Raw genomic sequence first — 23,469 nt, forward strand, 5'->3', positions numbered from 1 at the left:
TGATGGAACTATGCTTTTATTTTCTCTATTTCTCTTTCTATTATCAAACAACTGCATCTCTGCCCCTTTCTGAATTTATAGCAAACTTTTGCTTTATAGCCAGGATTGCCATTTATAAGGTAATGAAGACTGAATAACTACAGTTTAGCTTTTTATTTAGTTCTGCTAAACATGATACCTCCTGAAAAAACCTAAGGTTGCTTTAATTCATTAAGGTTGGCTAAGTTTTGTCATAGATCTTGTGAAGGAATGCTCTTGTAAGTTAATTGGAAAACTAGAAACTGCCAAGAGTTTAAAAGTTATTTGTTTAGTTACTCTGAACAATACCATTAATTGTAGAGAACCAGAAGATATGACTAAGATTAAGGCAGGAGCTTTGTCTTGGTAGGCTTGTAAATATTTGCAAATGATGTTGTATAAATTTAGTTCAACTAATACTGTGTCTGACCTGCATAAAGCACCTAGCTGACAACTTAAGGGATATAAAGAAGCATAAGCATAGTTATCATCCTTAAACTTAAAATATAGCTAGGAAGATCATATGCTAAACCCGAGAAAACTAATTAAGTTTAATAAAACAATTCAAAGGCTGTTGAGAGATAACATAAAAGAGCACTAGAATTTCAGGGCTGGAAAGACTTGGGGTTTAAAATTCAACCTCTTTCATTTTGTAGATGGTAAAACCAAGTATCCAGAAAAGTGAAGTGACTTGCCAAAGGTTAGAGAATAAGTTAGTGACAAAGCTGGTATCACATGCCAGTAGAGCACCTTCTTTTTAGATTTTAAACTCTGTTTTTTTTTTTTTTAAGACAGAGTCTTGCTTTGTTGCCCAGGCTAGAGTGAGTGGCCTGGCGTCAGCCTAGCTCACAGCAACCTCAGTCTCCTGGGCTCAAGTGATCCTTCTGCCTCAGCCTCCCGAGTAGCTGGGACTACAGGCATGCGCCACCATGCCTGGCTAATTTTTTCTATATGTATTAGTTGGCTAATTAATTTCTTTCTATTTAGAGTAGAGACGGGGTCTCGCTCTTGCTCAGGCTGATTTTGAACTCCTGACCTCGAGCAATCTGCCCGCCTCGGCCTCCCAGAGTGCTAGGATTACAGGCGTGTAAACTCTGTTTTTATTTTATTTTTTTAATCTTTTAAGATTGAGGTCACCAAAGGCATAACTTGGCCCCATAGTATAGTTTAATAGTGTTCGATGTCACTCTTGGCAAGGCCCTGCCTTCATGAAGCTTACACAGTATTAATGGCATAAATAAGTAAACCAAGAAGACAATACAGAGCTAGGAAGAAAATTAAGCAGAGTTATGATAATGGAATTAGGTTAGAACTCTTGAAGGACCTTTCTGTCTAGATAACATTTGAGCTGAAATCTGAAAGAAAGAACCAGTCAAGTGAGTATCTGGGGGAAGAGAGCATTCCAGGCAGAAGTAACACGGAGATGAGGCAGTATCTTCAAGGACTGAGAAAGATAAGGCCAGTGCGTTTGGAACAAAGTAAGATCAAATGAAGGAAAAAACAAAAAGAAGCTCCTTAGCACTTTTGATTAAAGGTGCTGCACAGGTATTTGGTTTCCATAGTGGTTATTGAAAATCTTGAAATACACTGTATGAATTCTCAATTTTCAGTATATTTCAAGCTTCTCAATGTAAGTGAGTGAGTCCTTTGCTTTAACCCCTTTCCTCCGGGCCTGAGTCTGATAAATTTTTAAGAGTGAATAAGGTGACTCCCTCAGAGACATTACTTAAGAGTATGTGGAGTTCTGGAACTGGAAGAGAGTTTAGGGGAGAATCTTGTTCAGAGGTTGCAAAGTGGTGACCAACAGGGCAGATAGTACTTGGATATGTTTGTCTTTCATAGTAAGAATTTTTGGAAGTTATTGCTAATGTTAAAGTTGGGAGATTTCTTGTAAAAATCTGCACCCCTGGCCTCTTGAAAAGTCAGATTACCATCTCACTCTGGGTTTGCATGATCAAGATTGCCTGGAGGAGGCCGAGGTGGGCAGATTGCTCGAGGTCAGGAGTTCAAAACCAGCCTGAGCAAGAGCGACCCGTATCTACTATAAATAGAAAGAAATTATTTGGCCAACTAATATATATAGAAAAAATTAGCCGGGCATGGTGGCACATGCCTGTAGTTCCAGCTACTCGGGAGGCTGAGGCAGCAGGTTGGCTTGAGCCCAGGAGTTTGAGGTTGCTGTGAGCTAGACTGACACCACGGCACTCACTCTAGCCTGGGCAACAAAGTGAGACTCTGTCTCAAAAAAAAAAAAAAAAAAAAAAAAAAATTGCCTGGAGTTGGTGGGCAACTGGGTACAAGCTTCCTGATTTTGTAGTCTTGGTTCCCACCCCCCCCCATTATACTCTACTTTTTTTTTTTTTTTTAAAGTTAAGAAGGAAGTGAAATTGTTTTGTATTTCAAAATATCAAAATTAAGAAAACAAAAGACCAGGAAGGCCTTTTATTTTAAGAAAAATGGAAGGGTGAGTTTCTTTGGAAAAGTGAATTGGTGTATATTGTACTTGTTTAATAAATGCAAATGTGTTGGCCTGGCATGGTGGCTCTCGCCTATAATCCTAGCACTCTCGGAGGCCAAGGCGGGTGGATTGCTAGAGGTCAGTAGTTTAAAACCAGCCTGAGCAAGAGTATGACCCCATCTCCACTATAAATAAAAAGAAATTAATTGGCCAACTAATATATATAAAAAATGAGCCAGGCATGGTGGCGCATGCCTGTAGTCCCAGCTACTTGGGAGGCTGAGGCAGCAGGATTGCTTGAGCCCAGGAGTTTGAGGTTGCTGTGAGCTAGGCTGACGCCTCAGCACTAACTCTAGCCTGGGCAACAAATCAAGACTGTGTCCCCAAAAAAAAAAAAAAAATGCAAATGTGGCCACATGAAACTAAATGTCTACTTGCAGCTAGCTTCACTTAGGTTACTTCTTGGTTCCCTCCCTCTACAGTCCTGAAAGGTTCTATGTTTTATATGTGTTAATGCAGAGTCTCTGGAATGCTAGGATATGTAGGATCCATGGGGCAAATAATTTCTTCTGAAATGTCTTATCTGTGACATTAGATGACATTTGCTTGAACTGTCGTCAGCCCTTTAGCAATCTGGAGCATTCCATCTCTTGTTTACTGACTTGGGTTGATCAGTTTAGTGGACAAATAACCTTTAAAAACCAAAGTGTAAGTCTGACATATGAGTGTAGAGAGCAAATTTGCTTAACCTGCACTGAAACATTCCTTGGAAACTGGCATACTCTGTTGCCAGATTGGGCAAACCCAAATTCCTTTTCCCACCCCATCTCTAGTGATTCTGGAATGTTTTGATGCTTGGATAACCGTAATGTAATGATGAAAATTAAGAAAAAAAAACTTTTTTTTTTGAGGCAGAGTCTCACTCTGTTTCCCGGGGTAGAGTGCCATGGCATCAGCCTACCTCACAGCAACCTCAAACCGGGCTCAAGCGATCCTTCTGCCTGAGCCTCCCAAGTAGCTGGGCCTATAGGCATGCGCCACCATGCCCGGCTAATTTTTTCTATATATTTATAGTTGGCCAATTGATTGCTTTCTATTTTTAGTAGAGATGGGGTCTTGCTCTTGCTCAGGCTGGTCCCGAACTCCTGAGCTCAAGTGATCCTCCCTCCTCGGCCTCCCAGAGTGCTAGGATCACAGGCATGAGCCACGGCGCACGCCTGAGAAAGGTTTATTTACCATGAACATAGGGAGAGTCACCGAGTGATTATTCAGTATCTCAATGGGATTCAGATATTTTTATACACTCCTTTTGGAGGGGGTGGATATGAGGAGTATAGATTTTTGTTTAGGGGCAATAAATGGTTGCTAGGCAGGATGAACGGATGGGGGAAACAGATTGACTTGTAAAATTAACCTGAGAGACAGGTATCATGTTTTAAATAATTTGGGCCAGGTCTGGTTGCATCGTTGATCTTCTTTCCAGGAATATATTGAGATAATAAGGAAAGAAAGAGAACCATTGTTCTTTTGATCTGTCAGGTGGATTTATGCAGATAGAGGGAAAGCCGGTTCCAATTTTTTTTTTATCTCAAAGGCCCTGTAATTCAAAATACACTGTATATCATGAAGTCATATTTTGGGGTAAAATTTCCTGAGCTCCTTCAGGTACACTATGTTACATTGTGCCCTGATTGGGTATGTTAATTTTGATTACTTGGTTGAGGTGGTGTCTGCAGGTTTCTGAATTGTAAAGTTACTATTTTTCCCCTTTGTCATAAGTAAACAATCTGTTGGGAGTTACTGTGATACTATGTAAATATTCATTTTTCTCAGTTAACTTTCATCTCCTTGGTTAACATTCTTTGATGATTCTTGCTTGAATCAATTATTATTATGATGGTTCCTAAATGGTGATTTTTCTACATACATTATTTATTTTTTTTTTTTTTGAGACAGAGTCTCGCTTTGTTGCCCAGGCTAGAGTGAGTGCCGTGGCGTCAGCCTAGCTCACAGCAACCTCAAACTCCTGGGCTCGAGTGATCCTTCTGCCTCAGCCTCCCGAGTAGCTGGGACTACAGGCATGCGCCACCATGCCCGGCTAATTTTTTATATATATATCAGTTGGCCAATTAATTTCTTTCTATTTTATAGTAGAGACGGGGTCTCGCTCTTGCTCAGGCTGGTTTTGAACTCCTGACCTTGAGCAATCCGCCCGCCTCGGCCTCCCAAGAGCTAGGATTACAGGCGTGAGCCACAGCGCCCGGCCAACATACATTATTTTTTTCTACATCTATTAGTTGGTCTTTTATTGTTTGGAAGAACTTTTCCTTCTCTGTTCATATTAGCATGGACTCATGCATTATTCAGTGAACCATAATTTGTTTTATCTAATTTAATCTTCGCAAAAGCTTTCTGAACAAAGTGGTGGTTGGTAGTCTTACTTTACAAATGAGGAAATGAGTTCAAAGTAGTTAAGATGATCAAGCATGCCCTTTTTTTTTTTTTTTTTTAAGAGACAGGATCTCTCTCTATGATGCCCAGGCTGGCCTCTACCTTCTGGGCTCAAGTGATCTCCTGAATAGCTGGGACTATAGTGAGTGCCACCATACTCCAGCTAAGCCTGTCTTTTGATTCTATTGTCTTCCTTATAGCTCGTGAGATAAAGTTTCTACTTTTATTAATTATAAAAATAACCTTTTCTAAATACCTGTGTAATTTTATAATATCAGAAAATCAGTTGGGCAAAAAGAAGAATGTTAAAACCACCCACAATGGTGTTATCCTCAACCTTTAGCGATAACATCACTCTTAGTGTTTTGGTTTCTATGTCCATACTTTTGTTACTGAAAGTTCGGCACTTGTCCCCAAGGCTGCATCAGAAGAACTAGGACAAGTGGTTTGAGAAGAAAAGAGAAGTTTATTAATTTGCTGGCAAATGAGGAGGATGGTAGACTCCTGTCTTAAAAATAAAAATAATGCACCATCCTATCTATAAGCAGAAACACAGCTTTTAAAGGGAGTTTTTTGGCTTTGGGCTATTACTAACTATTGCATCTCCAGTGAACACAGTCTTGTGACCTCTGCCCAGACAACTCTGTTGAGACATCTCCTATGGTACAAAGGCCCCTCTAATCACTGGTTTTAATGCAAGTTTTAATTCTCAAAAAAGAGTTGTGGAGGGGTTTAAAGAGACAACTTGTAATACAGTTTGCTCTTTTCCAGGCCCTCACTTGTGTTACATATTCCCCACTGTCATTTTACCCTTCCCTATCTATGGGAAGAGGAGCAACATAGTCATCAAGCTACTTCCTGCTGAATTGTGGCAATGTTTTAGATGGAAGGTTTATAGTTATTAATGCCATTGCAAAGCTTTGGCCTTCCATTGACAAAAATAAAGAATGCAACAGATTACCAGGTGAAAAAGGGCACAAGCAACAACTTCAACTGTGAGGACCGAGAAGGTGAAATAAAGGATATCTGATAAGAGATTTTACCCTGCTGGGTATCTGAGACACACAGGTAGGGGTGGGTCCTTACTGTCACTATGTATGTAATGTCTGATATAGGTTTGTGCGAGAAAAGAAACATGGGACCTCTGAGTATGGGTCATGCCCTGTAGGTGATCTGAGAGACTGGCTTCTGTAAATTCAGAAATCATGTACAGAAATACTGAATGAGGTTTAGGATAGCAAACCCAGCAGTGAGACAGATCAGCAGAAGAGGTGATAGTCAGGAAATTCTTACTAAGGAGTTGCCCCTTCATGCTATAGACAGAACAAATAACCAAAGAAAGTTTAGTCAAAATATCAACATTTTCATTTTTCTTTCTTATTAAATAGATATTTTAGATTGCCTAAAGGCTGGCCCATCTACTGGGGACTTGGGTCCTCTTCTTCCATGGGAGACCTCTTTACTCTGGGTATGATGGACCAAAGGTTTTACTCCGGACAATTTTAATGAGGTGTGAATTGTTAGAGATACTTCATAGGGTCCCTTTTACTTCTCTGCTTCCAACTGGGGTGGGGACCTGAAAGAGGCAAGCTCATGCATAATGGTTAGTATCTGATATATTGCTTTCCCCACTTATGGTTATATTACCTACTTACCTCGAGGTGTTAGGGTCTCTCATAAACTATTTCTTAGGGGCTACCCTTATCTGGAGTAGAGCAAGTGGCTATACCTTATCACCACTTCAGATGGGTTTCTGGCGTTAGTTCCAGGATGCATGCAATTTCCATTCTAGATGTAGGACTTTGCTTACTTGCTGGATTATTATCTCTGACGTAAAGGAGGCTCCATTATCACTCTGTATGTTGGAAGGGAGCCCATGAACACCTTGATGACCTACAGGATCATAGAGTCCACCGTGTCCAGCTCCTTGGAGAAGTGATTTACCAGGTTCCCACTAGGAGTCCACTCTAAGAAGCTCATGGGCGACTGCAGGACATTGTGCAGCAGATCCAGGTGCAGATGATGGGAAGCAAAGATCCCCCTGATGGACATCGCCATGGAGTAGCCAAACATGGTGATACCTTGCCAAATGCCTGGGGCTCTGTAGATACTCAGCTGGACTTCGGTGTGCTCCTATGTCCCACTGACAATGGGGTTGTGAGTCCAGAGACTGAGCCAGTAGTTAGAAGCCAGGGTGGCACCGTGGTTACACAAGAAGAGGAAGATGTTCAGGAAGGAGATGAACAGTCCTAATGCCCTTCATGTAGTCCCAGGACATGGACAGCTTGACCTTCCCTGTCTGAGCTTTGTCTGCCTCCATCAGCTTCCAGGTCTCTTCCTTCTTGGCCTCAGCTTTCCGCAGCTTGGTGGTGCTGCTGTTGTGCCTGCTGACGTCCTCCTGTAGGAGGAGGAGCTGCTGAGCTGTCTCTGCAGCTGTCTGCCCTCAGCGTCCATCTCTAGCACGCCATTCTCCATCTGCTTGGCCTCTTTCCCTGGACTGCTGACGCCTGTCATTCGTTATCTTCTGAGACCTGTTCCTGCTCCTCGCTGGCATACATGCACAGGAACTTGGTGAAAGCCCTGTCCCAGGCCAGCAACTCCTGGTAGGAGCCCATCTCAAAGTGAGTCCCCTCATAAGGATTCTAGTAACTTCAGATGCTCTCCATTCTGGTAGGATAAGCCTCTACCCAGCCTGAAAAGTTATCTACTAATACAAGTTTAGGCATCTGAATGAAATCAATTTGCCACTTATTGAAAGGGTGGGTCCCCACATATTGAGTTCTTTGTGCAGCAGATTGCTTTTCTGTCTTTGGATTGTTTTGAGCACATAAATAGTTTGTTGCAGATGAGGTCCTCTTAAATGAGGTCCCACCAAATCCATTAAGGCATCACACCCATATTGTATGCATTCATGTAGGTGCCTCATGAAAGGCCACATGAAGGCTTTGGGAGGAGAATGAGTCCATGAGAGTTCTTTCTCTACTTGGCTGTGCCATCTCAAATGTCAGAGCCCAAGTCTTTAGCTTTAAAGGGGATCTAAATCTAAGTCTAAATCCTGTGGTTTCAAGGCCCGGAGGAACAGATCACCTTCAGCAGCCTCCTTAGTAGCTCTGCCAGTGTCCTGATTTCTTTTTTGCAATGTAAGTGTCTCACTTTTTTTTGTGACCAGGATACTGCATGATGGCCACTCAGGCTCAGCCATGGCCCGTATGAGAGCCATTATTTCAGTGGTGTACTTAATATCCTTATTTCCTGCCCTCAGGAGCCCCCTTTCCTTCCAAATGGCACCATGAGCATGCATAACCATAAAAGCATATTTAGTGTCTGTATAAATGTTTACCTCCCCCTGCCCCCGGGTAATTGAAGAGCTCTGGTTAAAGCAATCAGCACAGTTTTCTGGGCTGAAGTCTCAGGTGGCAGGGCTATTGTTTCCAGTGCCCTTTGTTCTGTGACCACCACATATCCAGCCCTTTGGTGTCCATTGTCTGTAAAGCTGCTCCCGTTGGTGAAAAGATCCCAGTCTGGCTCAGGCATTGGCTGATCTGACAGATACATTCTGCTAGAATAGACAGCCTCCAGAACCTCTAAATAGTCATGCTGCAAAGGCTCATTCTCTGAGGCTGGTAACAGGATGGCAGGATTGAGAATAGACACAGTCTTTAATAACAACTTATAAGTAGCTGCTGCTGCCTGGAGGCAAGGAGGCCATCCTCTCACAGTATTGTCCAGTGGCTTTGACAAGTATACCACTGACCGTGGGACGTCTCCCAGCGTCTGTAGTAAGACTCCAAGGCTCATCCTTCTTTTTCATGAATATATAATTTAAATTCTTTCTGCAAGTCAGGCAACCCCAAAGCAGGCACAGTCATAAGGCTCTGCTTTAGTTTTTTTAAAAGGCATTTTGACAGTCTGTGGTCCAGATCAGTGGTTCCACATCTGTTCCTTTAAGGGCTCTGTACAAGGGCTTTGCTGTTAGTCCAAGTTTGGGATCCAGATGCAACCAAACTCTGCTATTCTTAGGAACCAGTGCAGTTGTCGTGAGTTCCCTTGCTAATTTGGAATCCCAGAGAAGTAACCTGCTGTTTGCAAATCTGTCCAATTGCAGGTTCTGCATGTCTCCCACTAGGCCCTCACCAAACAGGGCAGGAAAGCCTTTTTAAACCCCAGAGGCAACAGAGTCTAGCAGTGCCTCGAGGCTACCCTAGTCTCAGGATCCTTCCATTTAAATGCAGCTGAGTACCACCATTCATAGTCAATCAGAATCTATACTCGTTGGTATGGGGACTTTAGATTCTTTCTGTAGGTCGTGGGATCCAGTCAGCCTACGTGGCCTTACTCACTTTTTGGTAGCTTTCTTCTTGCAAATGCTACAACAACGTGCAAGTCTGCTGAGGCCCAAACTGCAAAGCAAACTGCACCACAGTGGCAGTCTGTTGCATGCTTCACTAGGCCCTGGTATTCATCCAGCAGGAGCTTGGCGGTACTCTTGGAGATGAGCTTCTGCTGCTTTTGGAACAGCTCCCAGTGCTCCCGTTGCTCGCCCAGGTCAAGCATGGCCACCGAGGATGCAAGAGGCGAGAGCAGCTCCCCAGGGCCTGCCTCCTGGGACTGCAGTGATGAGTGTGGCTGCCTTGCTGCTGCCTGGTCTCTGCCCCAGCCTGGCTTGTGGAGTGCCCTGTGTGGCTGGTGCTGGGGGCTGGGGCAGTGGCCAGGGGAGGCCTCTGGACCACTTCTGCCCATGTGGCTTGGCACTAATTGAGAGTCCCCACTGTTAATTGTACCTGGGGCTTCTATGGGGATATTTGGATTGGAGCCAGTAGTGAGGCATGGGGCCCCAGGGCCCCTCCGTCATCATCTGCGTCCTGGACTATCTATTTTTCTCTAGCATTATATACTTTAAAGGCAATATCAACAAGCTGCAAAGGATTCATGCCAATTGCTTCTTCCTTAGGCTGTAGCTTCCTCCTTATATCTGAAGTACTGGGTCCTTCAGGGGCTTTTAGTCCGCATCTGTATATTTCCAATATGCTTGATAGATATGTTTCTGAAATTCAGAGAGATCTTCATTAGGTTTTTGTTGTAATTCTTGGACCTTGTTTAAACGTTTCTATCTAGGCACTGCCTTCCACAGGCCCGCAGAATACATTTGGTAATGACTTATTCTCACACTGTCTGCACCTGCATTAGGATCCCAATTTGTGTAAGTCCAATAATACCCAGCCAGCCATCCTTGTGCATTCAAGCTCCCTATCTGATATTGCCATGATGGAAATTGCCTTGCCCTGGCTATGGGTGCTCTATGGCTAATTGAGTTCCCTGCTGCGTCTTAGGGGAACCATTCCCACTCCTGAGTCATAACCCAGTGGGCATGGTACTGAAGAATTAATTCCAGTTGTGCCCTCCCACACTCCTCTCACAGTGCAAAGATGGTGCTGGCTGTGGGGGCAGCGGTGGCAGTTGTCTCAGGCCTGGCTCCATGTGGGGCGTTCCCACGGGCTGGCTGTGGGCCTCCCGTGGTGGCCTCAGGGGTGGGGCAGTAGAGCCCCAGCAGCATGAGCTCCAGCAGCATGAGCTCAAGCGTGGCCGAACCTGTGGCACTTTCCCTGGTGGGTGGGGAACTGGTGGTGAGGGAGTGGGTAAAGGGCTCATGTGATCCAACCTGGTTAATTCCCTCCCACTTTTATCTCCTGGCCCTTCAGGGTCCTTATGCACTTGCATGAAAGAAGAACAAGGACAAGTGGTTTGAGGAGAAGGAAAGAAGTTTATTAATTTGCTGGCAAATGAGGAGGATGGTAGACTGTCATCTTAAAAAACCACCATCCTATCTATAAATAGAAATGGAGAGCTTTTAAAGGGAATTTCCAGCTTTAGGTGATTGCTGTTTAACTATAGCATCTCTGATGTGGTGACCTCTGCCCAGACAACTTCGTTGAGCTATCTCCTGTGGTACAAAGAACACTCCCCTGCCCCTCTGATCACTGGCCTTGGGCAGGAGTGCAGATTTTAATTCCCAAAAAGAGTGGGTGTTTTGTTTTTGTTTTTGTTTTTTTAAAGAATCAACTTATAATACATTTGCTATTTTCATGCCCTTACTTCTGTTATACTTTAGATTGTTTTGAAATCACTTTTCCATATTCATTAGTATGTATTTTGGACATTTACTCATAAACTTCTGCAACATTTTCCCCATTTTTGAAAATGAGAAATTCCAGATATATAGAGAAGTTAAAAGAATAATTCTGTGAACTTCACTTATATGTCCTCTACCTAGAGTCAAGTTATTAATATTAAATATATTTTTATAATTCCTTGATCTTTATATATACATTATTTAATTTTGCTGAATTATTTGAAAGGTGCAGATATTTTGATGTTTCACCCCAAATATTTGAGCATGCATCTCTTAAAAATAAAGTCATTTTTCTACATAGCCACAATTCCATTATCAAACCCGATCCCAGTTTCCTACAAATGTCTTAGAGTTGTTTGTTTTAAATCAGAGCCCAACAAAGGTACATTTATTGCACATTAGATTATTATCTCTATATCCTTCTCTCTCTTTTTTTTGTATTTTGTCATCCAGGCTGAAGTGTAGTGGTATGACCATAGTTCATGGTAGCCTCTCGGCCTCCTGGGCTTAAGCAATCCTCCTGCCTCAGCCTCTCAAGTAGCTAGGGCTACAGGTATATGACACCACACCCAGCTTTTTTGTTATTCATTTTTGTGGAGATGGGGTCTCAATATGTTGCCCAGGCTGATCTTGAACTTCTAGCCTCAGGTGATCTTTCCGTCTTGGCCTATCAAGTGCTGGGATTACAGGTGTGTGCCACCATGCCTGGCCTCAGTTTTCATTTTTATTATAGTAGATATTGATAGATGGAACCACATAAACAAATGCACTTGGAGACTCAGTCATTTTTAAGGTGTGAACCCCTGTACCTGGCCTAGATCCTTATATCTCTCGAGTCTTTTAATCTGGAATAGATTTCCCACTCCTTCCACCATATATTGACTCTTTGGAAAGTTGAGGCCACTTTGTCTTATAGAGAGCTCTACATTCTGATTTGTCTATTTTCTCATGGTATTGCTAAACATGCTTCTGTATGCTCTGTCTTTCCTATGAACTCGAAATTTAGTCTAGATTAGGGTTTCTTAACTGGGAGTAAGTAAATTTGTATTGGAAAAATTTTGTCTTTGGTTTTGCTACCTTCTAACAGGAAATTAGCATTTCCTTCTATTACTAATGTAGACAACAAACTATAATTTTCAGCTGTAAGTGGGAAATTCAGCTTGCCAGTAGGAATCTCAGTGCTTTTCATATCTGCAACAATGGTTATATGATATCTTGAAAAAAAGTACATGTTCATTATTACTTCAAAGTAGTTGACCTTTTGCCAGATCTTATTTAATGTGTGAAGAAAGAATCACATGTTACTGTATCACACATTCATTGTTTATAAAATATTTTTATAACTATATTTCAGTATGTGTATTTCCTTTTAATCCTTTGAACTGTATTTCATGCATTTAAAAGACATTCTGAAAAACGGTCTGTATCTGTCCAATACAGTAGTCATTAGCTACATGTGGCAACTGAGCATTTGAAATGTGGCTTGTCTGAATTTAAAGTGCCGTATGTATAAAATATATACCGTATTTCGAACATATGTGTATGTAAAATATTATAATTTTAAAAATATTGATTATATATTGAAGTGATAATATTTTGGGTTAAATAAAATTATTATTAAAACTAATTTCACCGGTTCTTTTTACTGTTTTAATGTGGATGCTAGAAAATTTTCAATTACATATATGGTTTATATTCTGTTTCTCTTGGACAATGTGGGTGTGTAGGCTTCATGAGATGCCAGAGGGGTCCATGGCATAAAAAAGGTTTTGAATTACCAGGTGTAGGCTTCGTTAGACTTGGGTTAAACATTTAAATCTTTTTTTTTTTTTTAGATAGAGTCTCGCTCTGTTGCCCAGGCTAAAGTGCTGTGGTGTCAGGCTAGCTCACAGCAAAAATATATTTTTTTAAATCAAGAATACTTTATAGGTGATAAAGGGTACTTCATATGGCATATTAATATTAGGCACATAATACCAGGTGTCCCATTATTAGCAATGCTAAGTTTAGTTATTTGTTTAAGGGGGGACCATTACATCTCAACATTAAAAGATATATCTTGCCCTTTGTTAGTATGTAACCTGTTGGCTGATTCTTTGGAACCTCACAAATAATCCTTTTTCCTGATAGCTTTTCACCTAGTGGTTTTAACATTTGTTGATCATCCTCACCTGGATCAGTGGGGGTTGCAAAATGATCATTTTCTAATACTAGTCTATATTCATGGCGAAGAAATTCCCTCCTTACCCCCTTTATTTTCTTTTGAGGATCCCTATGGTCATAAGGATATTTAGTTGGTTAATTATAGACAGTTACCGTCATTATTCTTTGATATTTAACTTGTCCTAAATTTGGCCAGTGGGAGCTCTTGGTCCTTGTGTCTTTTTAAAAATGATCTTGTTAGTGTTATGCCTTTACTTGCTTTCTTCATAGTAGGATGCCTCAGACCTGGAATAAGCCCTTTTTCAAAAATCCCTGGGTCCTTTCAACAGGAAATGGTATTTAATAGAAATAAAGACCCGGGTACTAACAACACTGTTTTTTATTTTTATGAAAATTTGACTCTTTCTCCTCTCCCCCTCCTCTCTCTTTCTTTTTCTTTTGAGACAGGATTTTGCTTTATTGACAGGGCTACAGAGTACAGTGATGTCATATTTTACTGTAGCCTCAAGCTCTGGGCTAAAGCGATACTCTTGCCTCAACTTCCTGAGTAGTTGGTACTATAGGCACATGCCACCATGACTGGCTAATTATTGTATTTTTTGTAGAAACAGTGTTTCTCTATGTTGCTCAGGCAGGTCTGGGACTCCTGGCCTCACATGATGCTCCTGCTTCAGCCTCCCAAAGTGCTGGTATTATAGGCATGAGCCACCATGTCCGGCTGGTAGTTGTAATTTTTAATGATTCTATACAGTACTCCTGTGAATATTGTATCCAAGTTTTTTTTTTTTTTTTAAATTCCTCTAGCAAAACAAGACCAGGATGTATCCAATATCCAAGTTTTTATATGACCTTAACTTTTCCTTTAGAATAAAATTCTAGAAGTAGAATTTTGGGTCATAAAAATGCGCCTTTTTTAAAGCTTTTAAATTTCTACCAAGTTTGTTGTCTAGAAAATTTATGTTAGTGTTTACCTCAACCGCATGCCTTTCCTGTATTTTGTTTGTTTTTCTTTTTAAGTATTGAAGGCATTACTTTTGGAAGAAAACACTACTTTGTATTTCGTATGATTTTTTTCCCTTTGTCTTAAAGCCTTTGTCTAATGGAAGTTTCCCTTGACACTGATACAGTGATATTAGACTGTGACTTGAAATTTCTTCTGGCTATGAGTGACGACAATAGCTGTAGGTGCAGAGGGCAGCAGATTTAAGCATTATGTTTTAATAGAGTAAGACAAGATGTTCTCTAAGAATCCATCAAAAAAATGAAGTGAGGTATACCTTTTAGTTCATACTGTAGTATAAATGTTGTAGAGTAAGAAAAATCAGGATCTTCTGTATTAGTTTTTGAAGAAATTTCTTTTAAAGTAGGCTTTATTCACTTTAGCTTTCTGTCTTGCTTCTAAAGGCAGGGTGGAAAAACTGGAAGTAGAACAGAAAAGCCCAAAGGGACAAAGTTCTGTGTGTTTGGGAATGCCCTCTTATAGTTCCCTTAGTGTTAATATCTGTAAATTCAAAATCTTTAAATATAAGAGGTTGTAAGCCGGGCATGGTGGCTCACGCCTGTAATCCTAGCACTCCGGGAGGCCAAGGTGGGCAGATTGCTTGAGGTCAGGAGTTCGAAACCAGCCGGAGTGAGACCCCGTCTCTACTAAAAATAGAAAGAAATTAATTGACCTACTAAAAATATATATACAAAAAATTAGCCAGGCATGGTGGCACATGCCTGTAGTCCCAGCTACTCAGAAGGCTGAGGCAATAGGATTGCTTGAGCCCAGGAGATTGAGGTTGCTGTGAGCTAGGCTGATGGCCGCGGCACTCATTCTAGCCTGGGCAACAAAGCGAGACTCTATCCCCCCCACACCCCCCTCCCCCCAAAAAAGAGGGTTAGAAGAGTTACCGTGCCCTTATGTGCAGCGTAGTTAGTATTTTGTCTGTGGTGAATGTAGCTTTCCTGATGTAAAAGTCTTTAGGAGAAGATTTGTTATATATTTCATGTTTGTGTTTGATGTTTGCCTGACTTTGGCTTTTTGTTTCAATTTTAGAAATGACTGCTGTCCACACAGGCAATATAAACTTCAAATGGGATCCCAAAAGTCTAGAGATCAGGACTCTGGCAGTTGAAAGACTGTTGGAGCCTCTTGTTACACAGGTAAGCATCTGAAAACACAGATACATAGTTTGTTGTAACATGTTTTTGTAGCAATAGGCCTGGTAATAAACAGAAAAGCAAGATTATTTAGTTCAGAAACTTATTTCAAGTGGTTGAGTTTAGGTTGATAGTACTTAGACGATTTGGCTCCACTAGTAATTAAATATTGATGCATGGATTTATTTAACCCTTTAGAACACACTACTGCTATTTTCTTCAGTCTTATTGCCAGTAACTGGGGTTAGTGGTATGTAGTGCAACTTTGTAAATGTTTGCACTTCCTAGATACTTCACCCTTCTTTAGAGAGAAAACTCAAGAAAGATGGGATTCGGAACCTTGATTTCTCACTCTGCTTAACGCACCTTTTGTTGAGTAGGATTAATTAGCAGGTAACTCAATTCAAGGGTTTGGTATGTTTTATTACAAATACAGGTATCATGTGGTATGATATTTCATTAACTGTTAGCAACTAGCCATGTACTTTTAGTGTTTTGATATATTTTACATGTTTATGTATGTATGTATATTTTATGTTATGTAAGAGAAAGAAAATTAGTCTTTTGGCAAGTCTACAATATAACAAACCTTTATTATCTTCAACCTACAGATATGTGGTATTCTGTGTACTAATGATGGTTAATTTTCTGGGACATAAAGCATCATCCCTGTAGGCTTCTTTGGACAATCATTGTTTTTTTTATTAAGGAATTTATTATTCCTTTATTAAGTAATTGCTGAGATTTGTGTGAATAAACTGTGAAAAGACATTAGAAGTAAGTGGTCTTAAAACATTTTGCAAAGATTGAAAACAGTAGCAAAATGTAACCTCAACATATAGCTAAGTTCATTGTTAACCTCTTTTTGGAACTTCTTGGTGACATATAGTAGAGAAATTTAACTTGTCTTTTTTTTTTTTAGAGACAGAGTTTTGCTGTATTGCCTAGGCTGGACTGTGGTAGTGACATCATAGCTCATTGTAGCCTCAAAATTCTGGGCTCAAGCTATCCTCTTGCCTCAGGCTCCCAAGTAACTGAGACTATAGGTGCATGCCACCACACCCAGCTAATTTAAAAATTTTTTGTAGAGACAGGATCTCGCTACATTGCCCAGGCTTACCTCAAATTCCTGGGCTCATGCAGTCCTCTTTCCTTGGCTTTCCAGTGTGCTGGGATTATAGGTGTGAGCTATTGTGCCCGGCTCTCTAATCATTTTTTAATTTGTAAAATCAAACCTAATGATCATATTTGAGGAATTAAAATGTGTCTTATATTTCTTATCTTACACATTGAAAAAACTAAATTATTTTAGAACCTAACTATAGTATCATTACTGTATATCTTAAATATAGAGAGTTGTATATTTGTTAATACTTAGTGGAATTTCATAAATGTTATGTTTCATTTCCTTAATAACTTAGTCTCACTATCTTTAAAGATGTTTTCCCTATCATTTTCATTTTAACTGACTGCAGTTTAATTTTTAAAAATGAAACTTTTAGGTTACAACTCTGGTAAACACCAATAGTAAGGGGCCCTCTAATAAGAAGAGAGGTCGTTCTAAGAAGGCCCATGTTTTGGCTGCATCTGTTGAACAAGCAACTGAGAATTTCTTGGAGAAGGGGGATAAAATTGCAAAGGAGAGTCAGTTTCTCAAGGAGGAGCTTGTAGCTGCTGTGGAAGATGTTCGAAAACAAGGTAGGTCAATTTTGCCTTTTTATATAGATGCAGGTCTTTCTAGAAAATCAATTCTTTGAAGAAAACTTTTTTGTGATCAGTATTCTCATTTTCATGCTTCCCAATTGCTTAATAATATTCAGTTATTGGAGATGAATTATGTTGTACTGGCTCATATTTTAATTGAGAGATACTTACACAGGAACATCTCTGAAGGATCTGAATCTACTACTCCTGGGTGTTTCAAGTAATAGTTATTAGAAATGTGGTAACACAATTGAATAAAAAATAAATGGGACAGAATTTTACCTTTCATCCTATGTGATAGCTTTTCAGTTAATGCTGAAGATATGGGGTAATAAAATGGAAAAATATCTAGCCAATCTGAAAATACCCTAAAAATTGCCCTATTGTGTCAGTCGGTATATGTTAGTCAGCCATGCATATTTGCATTGGTTTGAGTGTGACATAAATAAATCTGAGCTTAAAGGAATCATGTTTTGGGAAACTCAGAATTAATAGAAAGTAAAATGGGAATCCACCGCTTACAGTAATTAATCTTAGAAAAAATTATCATCATCATCATGTTACAGATTTGAAAAGAAGACTTTAAATCTGGAGGATTGACTTCTTGAAACCTGTAATTTTGTGTTAGACTTCTGTTCCATCAGGAGGATTTCAACAAAAATGTAGGTTTTTGGTAGGTCATTCGATATCACCTAAGGGTGAACTGAGCTCCTGTTATGTACAGGTGCTTTACTGGCCTTTGGGAGAACCTCATTAGACCTCTGGCACTTGACAGCAAAGTCCAATGGAGTATTATTGGCAGTGCCATAGATGGAGATGACATCTCCAGTGACCTTCAATGGTAAATATTTTTTTTCAATTTTCAGGATGAAGATAAATATTTCTAATATTGCAAACGTTAAAATTATTAAAATTTCATAATAATAACTAGTTGGGTATATTAGTTTCTTAAGGCTGCTGTAACATAAATTACTACAAGCTTGCTGGCATAGAACAGTAGAAATCTATTATCATGGTTCTGGAAGCCAGAAATCTGAAATCAAGGTATTGGCAGGCTTACTTCTTCCTTGGGGCTTAGAGAGTATCTGTTCATGCCTCTCTCCTGGCTTCTGGTGGTTGCTGGAAATCTTTGGCATTCCTTGGCTTGTAGGAATGCAAGGAATGTATGAATTCCTTGGCTTTCCAATCTCTGCCTTTGTTGTCACATGCTCTTCTCTCTGTACAATGTCCCTGTGTCCAAATTTCTCTCTCATAAGGATATGAGTCATTGAATTAGGGCCCACCTTAATTAGTATAACCTCATCTTAACTTGATATCATCAGCAAAGACCTTATTTTCAATAAAGTCACATCCACAGGTTCTGGGTGGACATGAATTTCTGGGAGATACCATTCGACCCAGTTAAAGCAGTTTAATGTTCCAGTTTAGGACAATTTTTGAGCTTCCTGTTGAGGAAATCAGGATGGTTATTACTTTGTTGCTTTATATGGGAGTGTTCTGCTCCTCAGCCCTTCTTGTCTCCTGTAATGAAACTCACAATTAAATTAACAGATGACTTTGGCCAAGTGTTCACTAAGTTTAGTGACTGACATTTATTTTCAAAATATATTTGTTTTATTTCACTCTCTATTTCTTGTTTTAGAAGTTTCTCTGATGTAAATCTGCATGGCAACCATAGTACAGTATACACCCCCTTTGCCCAAAAAAAGCCCCCACAATTTTGAATGCATATCTGAATTTTTCTTTTCTTGTTATTTTTGTTTATATGTATGAAAATCTTTTATGTGGTTCTTTTTTTAAAATTTTTTTTGTAGCCCAGCCATTTGACAATTTTATGTGGTTCTGAATCATAAGGACTTGTCTGTTCTAGTCCAATTTTGCAATTATTTATGATCATGATCTATTCACCATAATTTGCCTTCTCTTCGAAAGAAAAAAAAGAAAGCCCAAACCAAAATATAACTGCTTCTCATCATCATTATTGCATCAGATATGAAAAGCTGAAATGCCTTCCTTTTTTCTCTTGGCTTACTTTTTTTCTTTGGAGAATCTTAACAAATGGTGATGAAATCACTTTCCTATCATAAATAGAACAAAATACATATTATGAAAATGACTGAGCACAAATTCTTTAATCAACCAAGACTTGTTGACTATGTTGTTGAAGCTGTCTACTCATCATTTGAAACCCTGTAGTGGCGTTAATATGTCTGCAGATTCTTTTGACACCCTCTCTAAAAAAGTAGAGCCTAACCCTTAAATGTGGGTCAGACTTAGTGACTCATTTCTGTAATGAGTAGAATGTGGTAGAAGTGATTATATCTATTTTGGAGCAAAGTTATAAAAAGGGTGTAGTATCCACCTGGCTTTTTCTCATGGATTATTCACTCTGGGGGAAGCTGATGGCTATGTCATGAGGACACTCAGGGGAGAGGAACCGAAGTCTCCCACCAAGAGTCAGCACACATTTGCAAGCATGTGAGTGAACCACCTTGGAAGCAAATTCTCCAGCTACAGTCAAGTTTCAGATGACAGCAGGCCCAGCCAACCCTGAATCTCTGACCCACAGAAAACTCTGGGAGATAATAAATGTTTAAGCTACCAATTTTTGGAATAATTTGTTAGGCAGCTAAAGAAAATTTATACAAATAATTTTCCCTGGGCTGGCTTCAGTGGTCCTGAGCATTTATTCAAAATCCTGACCTAACTTTTCTGAGTTAGGTTTATAAAATATATGCTTATACACTGAAACAATTGTTTTTTTCTTTTGAGACAAAGTCTCACTCTGTTACCAGGGCTAGAGTGTCATGGCTTCAGCCTAGCTCACAGCAACCTCAAACTCCTGCGCTCAAGCCGTCCTCCTGCCTCAGCCTCCCAAGTAGCTGGGACTACAGGCATGTGCCACCATGCCTAGCTGATTTTTTATATATATACTTTTAGTTGTCCAGCTAGTTTCTTTCTATTTTTTAGTAGAGCCTGGGGTCTTGCTCTTGCTCAGGCTGCTCTGGAACTCCTGAGCTCAAATGATCCGCCCGCCTTGGCACTCCCAGAGTGCTAGTATTGCAGGCATGAGCCACCTTGAAACACTTAATTGTTAATGGATATGTGAGATTTCTTTGTTCTGAATCAGTGTTGACTACTTTTGTTTAGGACAGGCGTTGCAAATTTTTTATAAAGGGCCAGGTGGTAAGTATTTTAGATTTTCCTGGTCATGAGGTCTCTGTTGAAACTATTTAGCTGTGCTGTTGTATTGGGAAAGCAACTATAGACAATATATAAACAAATGGGCATGGCTATAGTCTAATACTTACCTACAGAAACATGAAGTAGGCCAGGTTTGACTTATAGACTATGGTTTGCTAACCCAAATCTAGGGTTTTCCCAGGCTCTTAAACATATGAACTTACTGTTTTCAAAGTAGCATTTATTTATGTATGTAAAAAAATAGCACTTCTGAGCCAAAAATTAGACCTTCTGTATCTTCGGGTTTGTTACGTGTCCTGTGCTTTCTGTGTGCTCATAACTAATAACCAGAAACTTGAATGTGTACAGTTTTTGCTGCATAAATTAACTTTCTTTTGGTATTGGTCCCTGATTATATGAATAATAAACACGAACATTTGTGAGTGCACTATAACTTTACCATAATGCCGTAAGTGAGGTAAAAAGACATCTGCATACACAAAACTCAGGGTCACTTTACCTCCAGAGTAATAAAATGGCCAAATAAGCCATTTCATTAGCCTGCTGGATAGGAGCCAGTCACCAAACATGGCATCCAAATTCCTGTGATCTAGGAGTTTCATTATACTACTAATCAGTTTAAATTAGTCATTGAGTAATGACTAATATGAACACCTTATATGAACTGAGGTGTACATGTGCCTCAGTTTTCAACAGAGACCTATAAACCCAGCTACTCTGGAGGTTGAGACAGGAGGATTGTTTGAGGCCAGCAGTTTGAGGCTGCAGTGAGCTATGATGGTGCCATTGCATTCCAGCCTGGGTGATACAATGAGATACTGTCTCTTAAAAAAAAAAAAATTATTAGCATGAGTGACAGAGGAATGGAAGGGTAAACATAGGATTGGAAAAGCTTCCTGAAGGTGTTAGAGATTGCACTGGGTCTTGAAAGGTGGAAGAAGGGAGTGTGGAAGTCATCTAGGTAAGAAGAATAACAGACTATGTAAGATGGGCATTGGCAACAATGAGGACCCTAACTGGAGGGGGGTACTAGTCATGTTGAGATTGCTGGCAGGAGAGGTTTAATCTAGTTTGGAGCTAGATTGGGAGGGTGGCTTAGAATGCCAAGTGAAGAAGGGAGGACTATTAGGGAAATGATGTAGAATCAGAATTCTATGGTTAGGCCTCACAGCTTAGATGGTTTGAGTTTGAATATATCAAGTGATACAGGACTCAACACCTCAGGAAGCAGCTCTTTCCAGTATTGGTTTGTGTTTATTTTTAAAGCTTTTTTTTCCTTAAACTAAAATATGTGTCTTTAATTTTCTTCCTGTTTTAAGAAGTTCTGCCATCTGGGCAACAGAGAATATGAGGAAAAATGATGTTTTGGGGGAGATTAGTCTCTCTGCTGTGGGCAGGAAGGGTCAAAGGTGTTGGGAGAGAGTCTAGAGGCAGGACCTATAGTCTGGAGACCCTCATAGTAGTGGGGGGATGGAATGCAGCTGTTGAGGAAGGGACTGCTGTAACAGAGAATGGAAAGGGAGAATTGGCCAATTGTCATGCAAGTTAACTGCCAGCTTCGCCTGTGCAAATAGCTGATTTTTTCAATAGATAAAACTAATGGGCTTGGTATGTGAAAAATTGTAATAATTTATTTTCCTGTGACTTGAAACGTTTATGGTGAAATTGAGGCAGTGTGTGCTACTAAGAACTCTAGGTTCTTTATAGGTGTAAAATGCTTCCTTTTAAAATATTTGCATTATAGGTTTGTAATAGATGTTGAACCCTTTTTATGTGTTAATGTTTCTGAAATATCATCGTTCTCATGAGAGTTCCCAAGGCATAGTGATAGGTATCTGTAAACATTTGTGCTCCTTTGTTGAAGCCCTGTTATTTTTCTTCTTTCTTTCTTTTTTTCTTTTGAAACAAGGTCTAGCTCTGTCACCAGGAGTAGAGTATAGTGGTGTCATCATAGCTCACTGCAGCCTCAAACTCTTGGGCTTAAGTAATCCTCCTGCCTCAGCCTCCCAAGCAGCTGGGCCTACAGGTGCATGCCACCATGCCTTGGCCAATTTTTTTGTAAAGACAGGGTCTCACTCTTCCCCAAGCTAGTCTTGAACCCTTGGCCTCAAGTGACCCTCCTGCCTTGGCCTCCCAAAGTGCTAGGATTACAGGCATGAGCCACTACACCTGGCCCTATTTTTCTTTTTGATTGAAATTCCACCAGGTTTTCAAAAAATTGAGACATGGCTGGAGATGCTGATCTTTTAAATTTCTCTTTACTAATCTATTGGCATAGAAGAGGTAGAATTACCTTGGGGAGAAAATCAAGAAATGGTTATGTGTGTCTGTAATTTTGGTTTTAATGGTGGGTCAAAATTATGGTAGATCCTGATAAAGGTGATTGAGTTTTGCTGAATAAAGCAAGGATTGTAGCTAATGTCAGTGACTCTTACTGTCTACTGGACCGTTTGGTTTAATCTTCATTTTGTAACTATCATACCACTAACCACAGCCAGTCATCTCTCATGTATACATATTTTCATGGATAACTCACTGCTGCCTCTTCTCTAATATTGAAAAAACATTTACTAGTGACAATTATACAACCCTTCTCCCCCAGATGCCTAGAAGTTAGAGTAAGTTTTGTTTTTTTTTTTTTACTAAATATCCTTGTCCAGTTTTAAGTACAAAGCAAACACCTTAATATTTGATTTATAGTTTCCCCCCTTTCACATCTATTTATGTTCAGGTAGATTTGTGTTAAGATTTCTTTGGAACATTTCAAGTTCTGGCTTTGAGATCATTATTCCATTTCGGGCAAACTTTGATGATAGCACAAGTGCATTGTCCTTAAGTGGAAGTAAGACTTCAACTTACTGAAAGCAAACAATGTTGTTCAATACTAAATCTCAGTTATTATGTAAAAAATGTCTTGTTTTTTGGAACCAGAAAGCAATATTTGTTGGCTGCTAAACAATAGGGTTAAAACTTGTGGATTTGGTAGCATCTGGGTCATCTTAGTACCAATAGTTGATTTGTGAGTGTGCTCTAATGGTATAATATCTTCTCAGCTCTTTTACACCTTGAAAGCATAGAATTACCCAACCATATAAAACTGATAGTCTCTTAGGTGATTGTCATAAAGAAGCAATGGGCAATGAGGGTTTTTAATTGGTATTAATTAAGAGATGTTCTTTTATTGATCTCAGGAATT

At 39.9% G+C, this 23,469-nt stretch overlaps 1 protein-coding gene across 2 annotated transcripts in view; it reads left to right on the top strand.

The window, feature by feature from the left end:
* Nucleotides 1–23,469, top strand: part of CTNNA1 (catenin alpha 1) — a 159,503-nt gene that overhangs the window by 18,030 nt on the left and 118,004 nt on the right. For both annotated transcript variants that reach the window (XM_075996095.1, XM_075996094.1), the window contains exons 2-3: nucleotides 15,262–15,368; nucleotides 16,868–17,063. In XM_075996095.1, coding sequence (XP_075852210.1) covers nucleotides 15,264–15,368; nucleotides 16,868–17,063 — 301 coding nt within the window. In that variant the 5' untranslated portion in view covers nucleotides 15,262–15,263. The remainder of the gene's footprint in view (nucleotides 1–15,261; nucleotides 15,369–16,867; nucleotides 17,064–23,469) is intronic.

The sequence above is a fragment of the Microcebus murinus genome, chromosome 21 (assembly GCF_040939455.1).
Source record: "Microcebus murinus isolate Inina chromosome 21, M.murinus_Inina_mat1.0, whole genome shotgun sequence".
Classification (NCBI taxonomy): domain Eukaryota; kingdom Metazoa; phylum Chordata; class Mammalia; order Primates; family Cheirogaleidae; genus Microcebus; species Microcebus murinus.